Here is a 12,150-nt window from a genome sequence, read left to right as displayed (position 1 = left end):
AACTGAATACACACAGTATAGAGTAATCTTTTGCCCAGAAAAATTTCCTCTGCAGTAACCGGTAGAAACACACACATGAACAGAACACAAAAAGTCTACTTAATGCACAATATTCTTTGTGCATTATTCAGTGTGCAAGTGTGTTTTTAAAGTTTTTCTGTAGAAGTCTGATACTTCTGGGCAAGTGGACAAGTTTGAGCTTTTGTTTCTTATTTTTCTCAAAAATGTAGGACTGGATTAGAGCCAGCATATTCCTTCTTTTCCTCAACTTTTACTGTTGGTTCCATTCTCCCTTTTCCCCACAGGCATGGCCATGTATTGTTTTATGTACACATCCCCAGCCATTTCTTCTTTCATGAGGTTTCTTTGCCTTTCTGTCACTTATCTCTTTGTTTTTCCCCCCTTGTGCTCTTTCTATTTTCTCATTCTCAACTTCTGGCTGCACCCACCCTCCTCCCAGCTTCCCTCAATCTCTCTTTATCTGTCTCTCCCCCTCCCTTTGCTGATATCTTTCCCTCTATCCTCTTGCTCTTTTCATTTCCTTCTCTCACACACATTCATCTCATCTCCTTCACAGCCACAGCAGCCACCCCCCCCACACACACCTTTTCTCTTCCTTCTTTCCTCTCACACATTCTCTCAGTACTTTCCTCCAATGTCATGTTTTGTCTTTGTTTCTTTTTACTTAATAGATTGCCATTTCCTGTTCAGCAATTTAAAAATTATCCCAGTCTCCTCACACAGTACACAGTGTTAAATCCGCTCAGGTGTGTGCCATTTTAGAATAGGCAGATCAGAAGTGCTGAGGGCTTTTGTGAAGTGACAGGGTCAGGCCCTCTATTAACAAACCTACAGGAAGTCTTATTTTAATACTCTGCTTATTTCTATAATCAAGAAACAAATGAGGTTCAAATCACCTTTGGTTTTCAGCTAGCAAATAGCCACCAGGTGCATTCACACACTCATCAACACTAGAACAATAGTTAAAATTATTTTCCTCCCATTTTTTCTTTTCCCTCCCTTATCCTGCTCCCTCCGTCTCTCATCCTCCCCTCAACTCTGTATCTCCCTCTATCTCTTTCATAATGATTCTTTTATTTTCACCCTCCACCATTCCCCTTTACTTCTATTTCTCTTACCTTCACTGCATTCTCTTTCACCCTTCTGTTCCCTCTCTCCTGCAATCCTCACACTCTCTAGTGCACCCCTCCCTACTCTCTCTCTTTCTGTCTTATTTCTTTGACCTCATCTTTTCTTATGTTCTCGCTATCCCTCCCCCAGTTTCTTTTCCTCCTTTTTTTGCTGCATTCTCTTTCTCTCACCCTCCCCCACACCTCTCTCTTTCTATTTCTCTGTCATCCCCCATACCTCTCACCCCCCTCCCTCTTCCTCTCATTCTCTCTCCCCTGTCTGTCTCCCTCCCTAGCTCTTTTTCCAAAATGCTTTTCTCTCCTTTTCTTTAGGCACTTTTTCACACTAGCTTTCAGACATCGCATAACATCCTGCAGCTTAATTATTTGAAATTTGGAAATAGACAAACAAGTGTAACTACTCACAGCTACTCTGAAGTACATTACATATCACTTATTAAACATTTTGTTGTATATTCGTGTGCCTGTTTGATGGTTTGAAATGTGTTTTTTGAAGAATATGCTGCTGAGGGGAAAAAGGTGTGCGCGTGTTTGTGTCTAAAGAATAAAAGCAAGAGCTTTTGTTTGTATAGGCTATTTAGAGGTATACGTTTGTTGAAGGGCCATGTAGTTTGTGTGTGTGTGTGTGTGTGTGTGTTTAAAGGAGAAAGAGAAGTAATACAAAAGTGTGTATGTATGTGTACACAGGGATGTGTGAATGAGAAGAAAAAAAGAAGAAAGAAGGGCACAGGGGGAAAAGAAAGAAAAAATGTGTGCGTGAGAGAAAGAAAGAAAGAAAGAAAGAAAGGCCAGCACAGTCAGTTCTGATAACAGCAACAGTGGGAGGAGGAGGATGAGCAGAGGCACCACCCCTTTTTCTCCCTCAGCTATAAATAAGAGGTGGGTTTTTTTGCTCCACACTTCACTTGAAGGATGAGAGCCTTGAAACACCTTAAACATCATTCCAGGAACAATGTGGTAAGTACAGTTTTAACACACAAGCTTTAATACTATTGGTAACTGCATTACAGCTTCACTTTAAAGTTTGTTAATGGCTGTCCAAAAAGTTTCACTTTTTAAAATGCTTTTTTTCCCCCTGAAACTGGGACACTTCAGAGTGACAGGAGTATATCCTTTATTGATAAAGGATATACTCCATCTTTCAAACATACTCTTGTCAGTTTTAACTATAGTGTTTCTCACTTCTCTCTTGTTTTACATTCCCACATTCATATATGCATCATATATTAATATCATGGTTTTGTTTATATTAACATTCACTTCAGCTCTGCTCTTAGTGACAGTGCTCCTATCCTGCCTGACTGGCTCTCTTTCATTTGTCTTTCTGTCTTTCATTTTCCCAGTTATTTTCTCTGCTCCTTCTCTTTCCTACTCCCTCCCTTCCTGCTCTTGCTTCTTTCTCACCCTCTCTCTCTCTTTCTGTTTCAGTCTCTCACTCCCCACAAACCCTCCCACTCTGTCTCTCTCTTTATCTTTCCCTTGTACTCTGTTTCTCAGTCTCTCTTCCCCCGCTATCCCCTTGCTTTTTCCTCTCACTCTATTTATGTCTCTCTTTATCTTTCTCCCCTTCCTCCTCTCTCTCCCTCCCTCCCTCCCTCTCCCCCCTTTGTTTTCCTCTTTCACATGTTTCCTCCATCAACCTTCACTCCCCTTCTGTTTCAATTTCTTTCTTTCTATTTCAATCACCAAATCATTCTGTTGCTGTCCTTCCCCCTCAATCTGCTTTAACATAAATAATTATGAATGACATGGTTATCAGGCCATCTAGTTTTCTGCTGTCCCTCACCTCTCTGGTCCCTTTTCCCCATTTTTCATTCATCAGTCATTACAGCTGTCTTTCCCTTATGTTCTAATGCAGACAAATAATTTGCATTTGCACATATTTCGTATTCATCTGGGCTCATTTATATGCATCAAGGTAACACCATGTTAAAAATGTTAATCAGCCTGAGGTATTAATGATCTTTTAAACATGCTTTGCCCACAGTGTGAGTGATCTGGTACTGCTGTGTGCCCTGTTTACAGGTGTTTTTGTGCTACATTCCAGTAACCTCAGAGCTACTACATTAAATTATAATTACCACTCACATGGCTCTGTAGGAGAGCCGTTGAGTGCCACATCATTAGTCGAGAAGCAAGAATGCCTTAATCCTAGGTCAGGCTGTATTGTGATTACTAATGTTTGCTGAATTTGAACTTTATATTGAAGTTTTTTGTAATCACATTTTGCACTAATTTTAGCGCTAGCATGTCCACCATCCAACCCAACAGTAGCATTGCTGTACCATCGGAAATTCTGTGGAGAGTCTACAGATGTTTACTGGCTAAAGTAAAATGTCACCTTGGCCTTTTCTCTTGCTTATTTTCCTTCACGTCATATTGAATGATGCATTGAATGCTAGAATTCTGCTGTACTGACTGTTGCCATGATTGTAGTTTACAGCCATAGCATTTACTATTATGTTTTCTGACTACATTATTTGCTGTCTTAAAGGAGGATCAGGCAGTTCCTCTGGTGCACTGCTACAATGAAATGATGGGGAATGTGGTGGACACTGGGACACAGACTGATCCAGTGGTGGTCCTGTCCCTGGCTCAAGCTGCTGTGCTGGGCCTCATATCTCAGAATGAAATCTTTGGCACCACCATTGCCCCTAATGGTTTTTACACTGGAGAGGTACGTGACTGCCCCCCTCCACCTCCAGAGGCAATGGAGTATGAGTATTCAGACCAATTGATTGGTGCAAATGGAGACTATTTACCTGAACCTAATGGAGAAAATAGGAGGCCACATGGACTTTTGAGGGTGGAGAAGAGGCGTTCAAGACCTCGGGGAATGACCAAGAGGCACCAAAGTGAAAACGATGAGGCAATGGAACTGGCGAAGAAATCCATAGATGTACAGACTTGGGTGAAAGGAGAGCGGCCTGAGTATTCAAGCTCCTGTTACTACTCAAATGTTCATTGCAATGACAGCAGGTCTGAAGTGTTGGACCTTGCCCCCCACAGACTGATGTTAAAGGAGGAGCAAAACAAAGACAGCCCTGAACATGCAAAGGAGTCAAGCAACCAGCAAAGTGATCCAGATTCAGACACAAGTTCACAGGATACTGATCACACACAGGAAATAGAAGCAGGCAGCCAGCCTGAGGGGGGAAGCACCAAAGAGGAGGGGCCAGATGAGCAAAGAGTATTGAATCTTAAGACTCCTGAGGAGGAAGTGAGCCCTGTGATAAGACGCTACTATGAATCTAGTGTTTTGACCTACGAAGCTGCTGAGCCAGACCTGGCACCAGCAGACTATGATGATGGTGTGCAGGTGGCAACATGGGCAGATGGTGAGAATCCTTTGGCCCGACGTGTTCAGATTGATCGTTTGGATGTCAATGTGCAGATTGACGAGTCATACTGTGTGGATGTGGGTGAAGGCCTGAAGCGCTGGAAGTGCCGGATGTGTGAGAAGTCTTATACATCAAAGTACAATCTGGTGACACACATCCTGGGTCACAGTGGGGTCAAACCGCATGAGTGTGTGCACTGTGGAAAACTGTTTAAGCAACCAAGCCACCTGCAGACACATCTGCTTACACACCAAGGCACAAGGCCGCATAAGTGTACTGTCTGCAAGAAGGCCTTCACACAGACCAGCCACCTCAAGCGCCATATGCTGCAGCACAGTGACATTAAGCCATACAGCTGCCGCTTCTGCGGACGTGGGTTTGCCTACCCCAGCGAGTTGCGCACACATGAGGCCAAGCATGAAAATGGACGGTGTCATATTTGCACACAATGCACCATGGAATTCCCCACCTATGCCCATCTTCGGCGGCACCAGATCAGTCACCAGGGCCCTGCTGCCTTTCAATGTAGTGAGTGCCACAAGAACTTTGCCTACCGGAGTCAGCTGCAGAACCACCTAATGAAGCACCAGAACATGCGGCCGCACATTTGTTCTGAGTGTGGCTTAGAGTTTGCACAGGTTCACCACCTTAAGCAGCACCTGCTCACACACAAGGTACTAGCACAACAGGCCCTCAAACACAAGGTACTTTTAAGCTCAGTTCACACTTGCACTTCTTTTGCAATACTACTTGTTTGGAGGGTTTTTGACCTATGCTCTTCATCCTTCATTTTTAGTAATACAGATATAACAAAACAAGGAAGGAAAAGGTGAGAGGATAGTGGGAGATAGCATGATAGCATTTATAGATAATTAACTTTTTTTCTGTATATACTTTGTACTGTGAATATTTCTCATTGTAAGAGTAGTTACCATCTATAATTCTTCACACCACAGCAATATCACTTCATGACTACAGACTCTGAAAATAAAGTGGGTGAAATGCATTTATAAGTCCAAACACTCAACTTGCCTGAGTTGTATAATTATTTAACTGGTCAATACACTTCTCAAATTGAAAATACCACAGTGCAGTTGGGTTATATGACTATCCTATAATACTTACATTAAGGGAATTTTATCATTCAAAACATGTTACTGAACATTAAACCTTTGTTCAAGTTCAAAAGAAATACTTTTGAATAAAACATATAGCAGAATTTCCTTTAACATTAGCTACCTTTCACCTTACCCAAGCAACAGAAGTGTATATGTACAAATATATTAGTAGCCCAAAAGGAAACCATCCCCTAAGACCAATTTTATATAGAGAGACCATGTGCATTGAACTTGAACACTTAATGTTTATAAAGATATCCATATTAATAGATTGCAGATGGATGTACAATTTCCTCTAAACATTTTTCTTATAACATTATTGAATTGAGATTATTCAACCACACCTTCCATTGCCTGGGCAACTCAAGTTCTTTGGAAATCATATCCATTTCCATTATAATTCCATTACTATGCCCCTTTCCCACCTCAGTTAACCTACACATTAAAGAAGAGTTGATAGTAAGTGTAGGAAGCCAGTTCATCTAAACAGGAAACAAGACCAAATTGTTTTTACTTACTTGATTGTGTCTCTTTTAAAGGGGATGAAAGAGTACAAATGTGATGTGTGTTCTCGTGAGTTCACCCTGTCAGCCAATCTGAAGCGGCACATGCTAATCCACACCAGTATGCGACCTTTCCAGTGCCACATCTGCTTTAAGACCTTCGTCCAGAAACAGACCCTCAAAACCCACATGATTGTCCACCTTCCCGTCAAACCCTTCAAATGCAAGGTTAGATAGGAACTATTTTGCAGGATCTGGGTGTGTATAATTAATATCATACCTCATGAATCAGTGTAATTTTTTAAAAAACTTTAGGTCTAAACTGGAGTATAGACATGATGCCTTCAGTGAAATGCAGCTGAGTTGGATGTCCTAAAATCACAAATGTGCTGTTCACCAATTTTGCTTTATAGGTGTGTGGGAAGTCATTTAATAGAATGTACAACCTACTTGGCCACATGCACCTTCATGCTGGTAGCAAGCCCTTCAAGTGCCCCTACTGCAGCAGCAAGTTCAACCTAAAGGGAAATCTTAGCAGGCATATGAAGGTGAAGCATGGCATTCTAGATGTCTTACCAGATGGGCAAGGTAAGAATATAATTGTTCGTGGCTTGCTTTGACCTGTAATTTAGGGCTGTCCTTGAAGCGTTATTCTGCCCTTTACACTGATCATTAAAAAAGGCTTAACATTAAAATTTAATGTTCAATTTTAAACTTTAAATTGAGTACAAAATTGTCCACTGGTCACCTAATAGTAAATGCAGCATGTACAACTGAATGACGTGTAACTAGAATTGAGGTCTCAGTAATTGTCTTGTATATTCAGACAGCCACCCTGATATGGAGGGCCAGGAGGACTATGAGGAAGACAGCTTTGACTACAATGAAAGAGAAAATCTGGCTAGCAACAACACACAAGACCTAGCCAAACTGGCTGAGATGGGTTATTACAACTATACGAAAGCTGCTGCTTACTATACCACAGTATAATGCACTGTGAGACACTCAAACTCACCAATGGCCTGTTTTTGTAAGCCTTGATGTTTTAACATGGACTAAAGATGAAATGGCTATCTGGTGGTTGTACGCTTGTATTTTGATTCCTCTGTCAGAGGAAATCCTTAATATGCCTCCAAATCATTAGAGCTTGTTAGGTTCCATTAAAGCGTGAATAATACTTTATTTAGGTGTCAAACAGTGGATAATAGGTTGAGGACATCAACTGAAACTTTCTTGTGGACAATGATCTAATGCCATACGCCACTTAAGAAAGCTTTCAAAAATAACATTTGAGACCAATTCAAAATTGTAGTGCTGCAGTGTATACAGAGGAACTTAAGAGCCAACCCTCAACCCTTTGGAAATACTTCAGTCATGTAATTTTAAATCCTCAAAGTTTATACAAAAAAAATTAAAGATAATGTAGAATAATAAATTGTATTTAACATTTTTAAAAATGAATAAAATGGTTTAGGAATATCTGCTATCATTAAAATACTAAGATCCGGTTAACTAGCTTGTTCATGTTCAGTAAATCTTGCATTTGTCACATGTAAACCCAAGTGAGATTTTAGTAGGATTGATTTGCATATTCATTTTCAGCTAATAATTTAATAGCCAAACCTGTCAAAATAAAATAAACTCTCAATACTGTTTTGTTTATTATTAGCATTAGCTAAATTAGCTAGCCATCTTAGCATGCAGGTTGTGTGTCAAACATTCTAGACACCGGTACAACATCGTTCTTAAATATCAGAGGAGTCCAAAGTGGAACATTTTTAGAGACATTACTAACGGACACATATCATGCACAACACTCTCTGAAGCAGAGTTTTAGGAACTTTCTGGTAATGTGTGTGGTAAAATATTTACAAAACTTTTATAAACAGAATCAGGAGAAAGAGGAGTTAACTACATAATGTTTTCATGGTAGGGGTGTGTGATATGATCAAAATATAATCACATGATGATTGCTACTATACATAATATGTAATACAATACAAATTTGTTCACAAACTGCCAGCAAAGCAGTAATGTTCAATTTAAAAAAAAGTCATAAAATCATATCAAATTTGTTAATAACAAATGTAATACATAATTTTTGTATTAGTTAATTTATTCCCTCTTATTTAACACTGAAAGAGAAACCATTTTTAAAAATCAGTGGCACTCCACTCCCAAGTGGTGCAGGAAATCACGAGTTTGACTCCTGATGATGCCACAGCCATCCATGGCCAGGAGACCAAGACAGCAAGGTCGGCCACCCGCAGAGAGGGAGGGGTGGCACACACACTCTCCCCATCCATCATAGTACCACCAGCCAATCAGTTAAGGCAAGCAGTTTGATAAGAAGTGGTTGACTGGTTTAATGTGCCTCAGAAGAAGCACATGATAGCCTTTTTTTTATTTTTTAAATAGTTTTAAAATTTAACATTTTGCAATTTAAAAGATGAAGTACAAAAGTCTGCACACAAGCTACACGCCAATTTGCAATTATTTATATATAAATTTATAAAAAGATCACTATTTTTGCATGTGCGTTGTGGCATAATTTCGCATTACAGATATTACATAATTTCACCCAGGGGAATTACTACCATCATAACTTATTTACTACATACCCAGTTTCAGAAAAGTTGGGATATCCCAAATGCAATAAAAGCAAAAATCTCATCTCATTATCTCTAGCCGCTTTATCCTTCTACAGGGTCGCAGGCAAGCTGGAGCCTATCCCAGCTGACTACGGGCAAAAGGCGGGGTACACCCTGGACAAGTTGCCAGGTCATCACAGGGCTGACACACAGACAACCATTCACACTCACACCTACGGTCAATTTAGAGTCACCAGTTAACCTAACCTGCATGTCTTTGGACTGTGGGGGAAACCGGAGCACCCGGAGGAAACCCACGCGGACACGGGGAGAACATGCAAACGCCGCACAGAAAGGCCCTCGCCGGCCACAGGGCTCGAACCCAGGACCTTCTTGCTGTGAGGCGACAGCGCTAACCACTACACCACCGTGCCGCCCTAAAAGCAAAAATCTGATTTTGTTAATTCACATGAATTTTTATTTAACTGACAAAAGTACAAAGACAAGATTTTCAATAGCTTTACTGACCAACTTAATTGCATTTTGTAAATATAAATGAAGTTAGAGTTTGACGCTGGCAACACACACAAGTTGGGACAGAGGCATTATTACCGTTATATTACATCACCTTTCCTTTTAATAACTTTTTTTTTTAATCATATGGGAACCAAGGATACTAATTGTTGCAGTTTTGTAATTGGAATTTTTGTCCATTCTCGCTTGATACAAGACTTCAGTTGCTCAACAGTCCGTGGTCACCGTTTTCTGATTCTCTTCTTCAGGATGTGCCATACATTTTCAATAGGAGACAGATCTAGACTGGCAGCAGGCTAGTCAAGCACATGCACGGTGTCTACGAAGCCACACTGCTGTAGCCCTGCAGAATAAAGCCTGATATTGTCCTGATGAAATAAGCATGGACTTCCCAGGAAGAGACATCACCTTGATGGCAACACATCTAATGTCCCAATATACGCCGCCACGTCAATGGTACCTTCACACACATGCAACTCACCTATGCCGTAGGCATTGATGCACCCCCATACTATCACAGATGCTGGTGTTTGCACATTTCTCTGAAAACAAACTGGATGGTTGTGTTCACCTTTGACATGGAGAAATCGGCATCTAATTTTCCCCAAAAACGAGCTGAAATGTGGACTCATCTGACCACAGCACAGGTTGCCACTGTCTTTCGGTCCATCCAAGATGAGTTTGGGCCCAGAGAAATTAGCGGCATTTCTGCATAGAATTGATGAATGGCTTCCCCCTCGCACAATGTAGATTTTGGTTGTTGTGGATGCAGCAGTAGACTGTGTTAAATGACAATTTTCAGAAGTACTCCTGAGCCCATGTAGCTATATTATTCACATTAGCATGACTGTTTCTCAGGCAGTATTGCCTGAGACTTTGAAGGTCACTCACATTCAACAATGGTTTCTGACCTTGCCCTTTACATACTGAGATGTCTCCGAATTCCCTGAATCTTTTCACAATATTATGTGCTGTAGATTTTGAAAGACCTAAATTCTCTGCAATCTTGCATTGAGAAATGTTCCTTTTGAGTTGGCTAACAATTGTCTCATGAATTTTGGCACAAAAGGGTGACCCATCCTTCCTTACAAAGACTGAGCTTTTGATGCATGCTCCTTTTATACCCAATCATGATACTCTCACCCATTACCAATTAAGCTACTTATTGTGGAATCTTCTAAAGTGGTGTGACTTGAATATCCTATAAATTTTTCCAGTCTTATTTTGCCTCTGTCCCAGTTTGTTTTTGAATGGGGTGCAGGCATCAAATTCCAATTTTGTTTATTTACAAAATACAATTAAGTTGGTCAGTCAGTAAAATTTTTGAAAATCTTTGTGCTTTGGTCAGTTAAATAAAGGTTCATGTGAATTAAAGTCACAGAACTTGCTTTTATTGCATTTTGGAAAATATCCCAACTTTTCTGGAAATGGAGATTGTATAAGCACAGTAGTAATCTTCTCTTTCATGTTAGGAACTACCACCAAATGGAGACAAAGTGTAAAATCTTGTTTGGTTTCTAACTGTCTAGTAAAACTTGATGAACCACAAAGTTTTTGACAAGTGGGTTGACTGTACATCAGGAACACTTTAGTGATTAAACCATATATGCCTAATGCAAGTCCAGCTCCCATTGCAGACAGTTTAGCATCATACGTTTGGTCGCTAAAGTGTTCTACAAAGCCAGATTAAATGGTTTGACCCTTTGTTCACGTGACCATCCAAGGAACACCCAAGAAGCCCGGGGGGGATAAACAAAAGTAGAAATAAAATAAACAAACAAACCCCCACACCATTAAAGCTACATTTGGTCTCTAGGGCTGAATGTGAAAATCATAGGCACATAACGATTCACCAAATTCATGATTGTTTTCGACTCACAAGCAGATAACTTTATTACAAAAGAAGTGCAACACTTATTTTCCTATTCTTTATCAACTTAAATATTCCTTTTGTTAAATAAATATATACTTTTGCTTCAACAGTAATGATTCACAAACACTGAGTAAGGTACAAATCAATTCACGAAAACATGCCTTTTATTAAAAAATGAAATAAGTAGGCATTTTCTTCACCATTTCTGAACATTTGGGAAGGCTATAGTCGGATTTAAACATACAATTACCACTGCCATTTGCTTCTCTTTTCTTAAGCTTTCAGCAGTCTGGAAAAAGATAGCTCCAATTATTTGTTGAATGTATTTGTATAGTTAATTGCACAACAGCTCTTTCCCATTTTAGATTTTTTTTGTGCATTTTTGCAGCATTTGAGCCATGTTACTTCCACCTGCTGTGATGTCATGTGCATTCCCTCTTTTGTACATTATACAGAAAAACTAAGATGACACACAGCCTAATAATAACAACAACAACAACATTGTTCGTTATTTATTGCCTCAATTCAAATAGTGAAATTTGTGCCGCAATACCTTCGTATGATGTACTGTTACATGCCTAGAAGATCATGCCTCAAACAACTTTATTACAACTATATTAACTGTCCCTGTGTAACACAGCATGCCATCCATGTTTTCCATATGGAACTCTACAATGATGAACTGCAGCCTACAGCTGTGTGGCAGGACCATAGATGCAAGACAGAATGATTGTCAAATTAAGCAGAAATGATACTTTTACAGAATAATTCTCATTCACACTTACTGAACAGCCACCTGGACAATGTTATATGCTGTTAAAACACCATAAATTAATCCAGAATGGACATTTCAACTGTTTTAAATACCTTCCTTAAGGCTTGGGGTATCCTGCCTTGTTTAAGTTTTGTCTAAGCTTTGATTTTGTTGCACATAATTGTAAATATGCTGTTAATAAAGGTCTATGTTAAATGTGCTCTGGACAACACTGTATATTAATAAATATACCTTTAAAACTGATGTTTATAAATAGTACAAAAA

The 12,150-nt window shown here is 39.8% G+C and overlaps 1 protein-coding gene across 1 annotated transcript; it reads left to right on the top strand.

Annotated features, from left to right (window-relative positions):
• Window positions 1-2,063: 2,063 nt before the first annotated feature.
• Window positions 2,064-12,085, top strand: znf710a (zinc finger protein 710a). The gene is made up of 5 exons (XM_060924020.1): window positions 2,064-2,108; window positions 3,646-5,166; window positions 6,150-6,341; window positions 6,527-6,701; window positions 6,940-12,085. The coding sequence occupies exons 1-5, from the start codon at window positions 2,064-2,066 to the stop codon at window positions 7,101-7,103; spliced, it is 2,097 nt and encodes a 698-aa protein (XP_060780003.1). The 3' UTR covers window positions 7,104-12,085.
• Window positions 12,086-12,150: the final 65 nt, after the last annotated feature.

Source organism: Neoarius graeffei, chromosome 6, assembly GCF_027579695.1.
Source record: "Neoarius graeffei isolate fNeoGra1 chromosome 6, fNeoGra1.pri, whole genome shotgun sequence".
In the NCBI taxonomy this organism is placed as follows: Eukaryota; Metazoa; Chordata; class Actinopteri; order Siluriformes; family Ariidae; genus Neoarius; species Neoarius graeffei.
The sequence above is the reverse complement of the archived record's forward strand: the minus strand, read 5'-3'. Positions and strand labels throughout refer to the sequence as shown.

What these genes read in the sequence shown, in the direction of transcription:
- znf710a (XM_060924020.1), top strand. Translation starts at nt 2,064, where the DNA reads ATGAGAGCCTTGAAACACCTTAAACATCATTCCAGGAACAATGTG. An exon ending in ATCATTCCAGGAACAATGTG is followed by an intron (nt 2,109 to 3,645) that starts GTAAGTACAGTT and finishes GCTGTCTTAAAG; the next exon opens with GAGGATCAGGCAGTTCCTCT. An exon ending in TCAAACCCTTCAAATGCAAG is followed by an intron (nt 6,342 to 6,526) that starts GTTAGATAGGAA and finishes TTTGCTTTATAG; the next exon opens with GTGTGTGGGAAGTCATTTAA.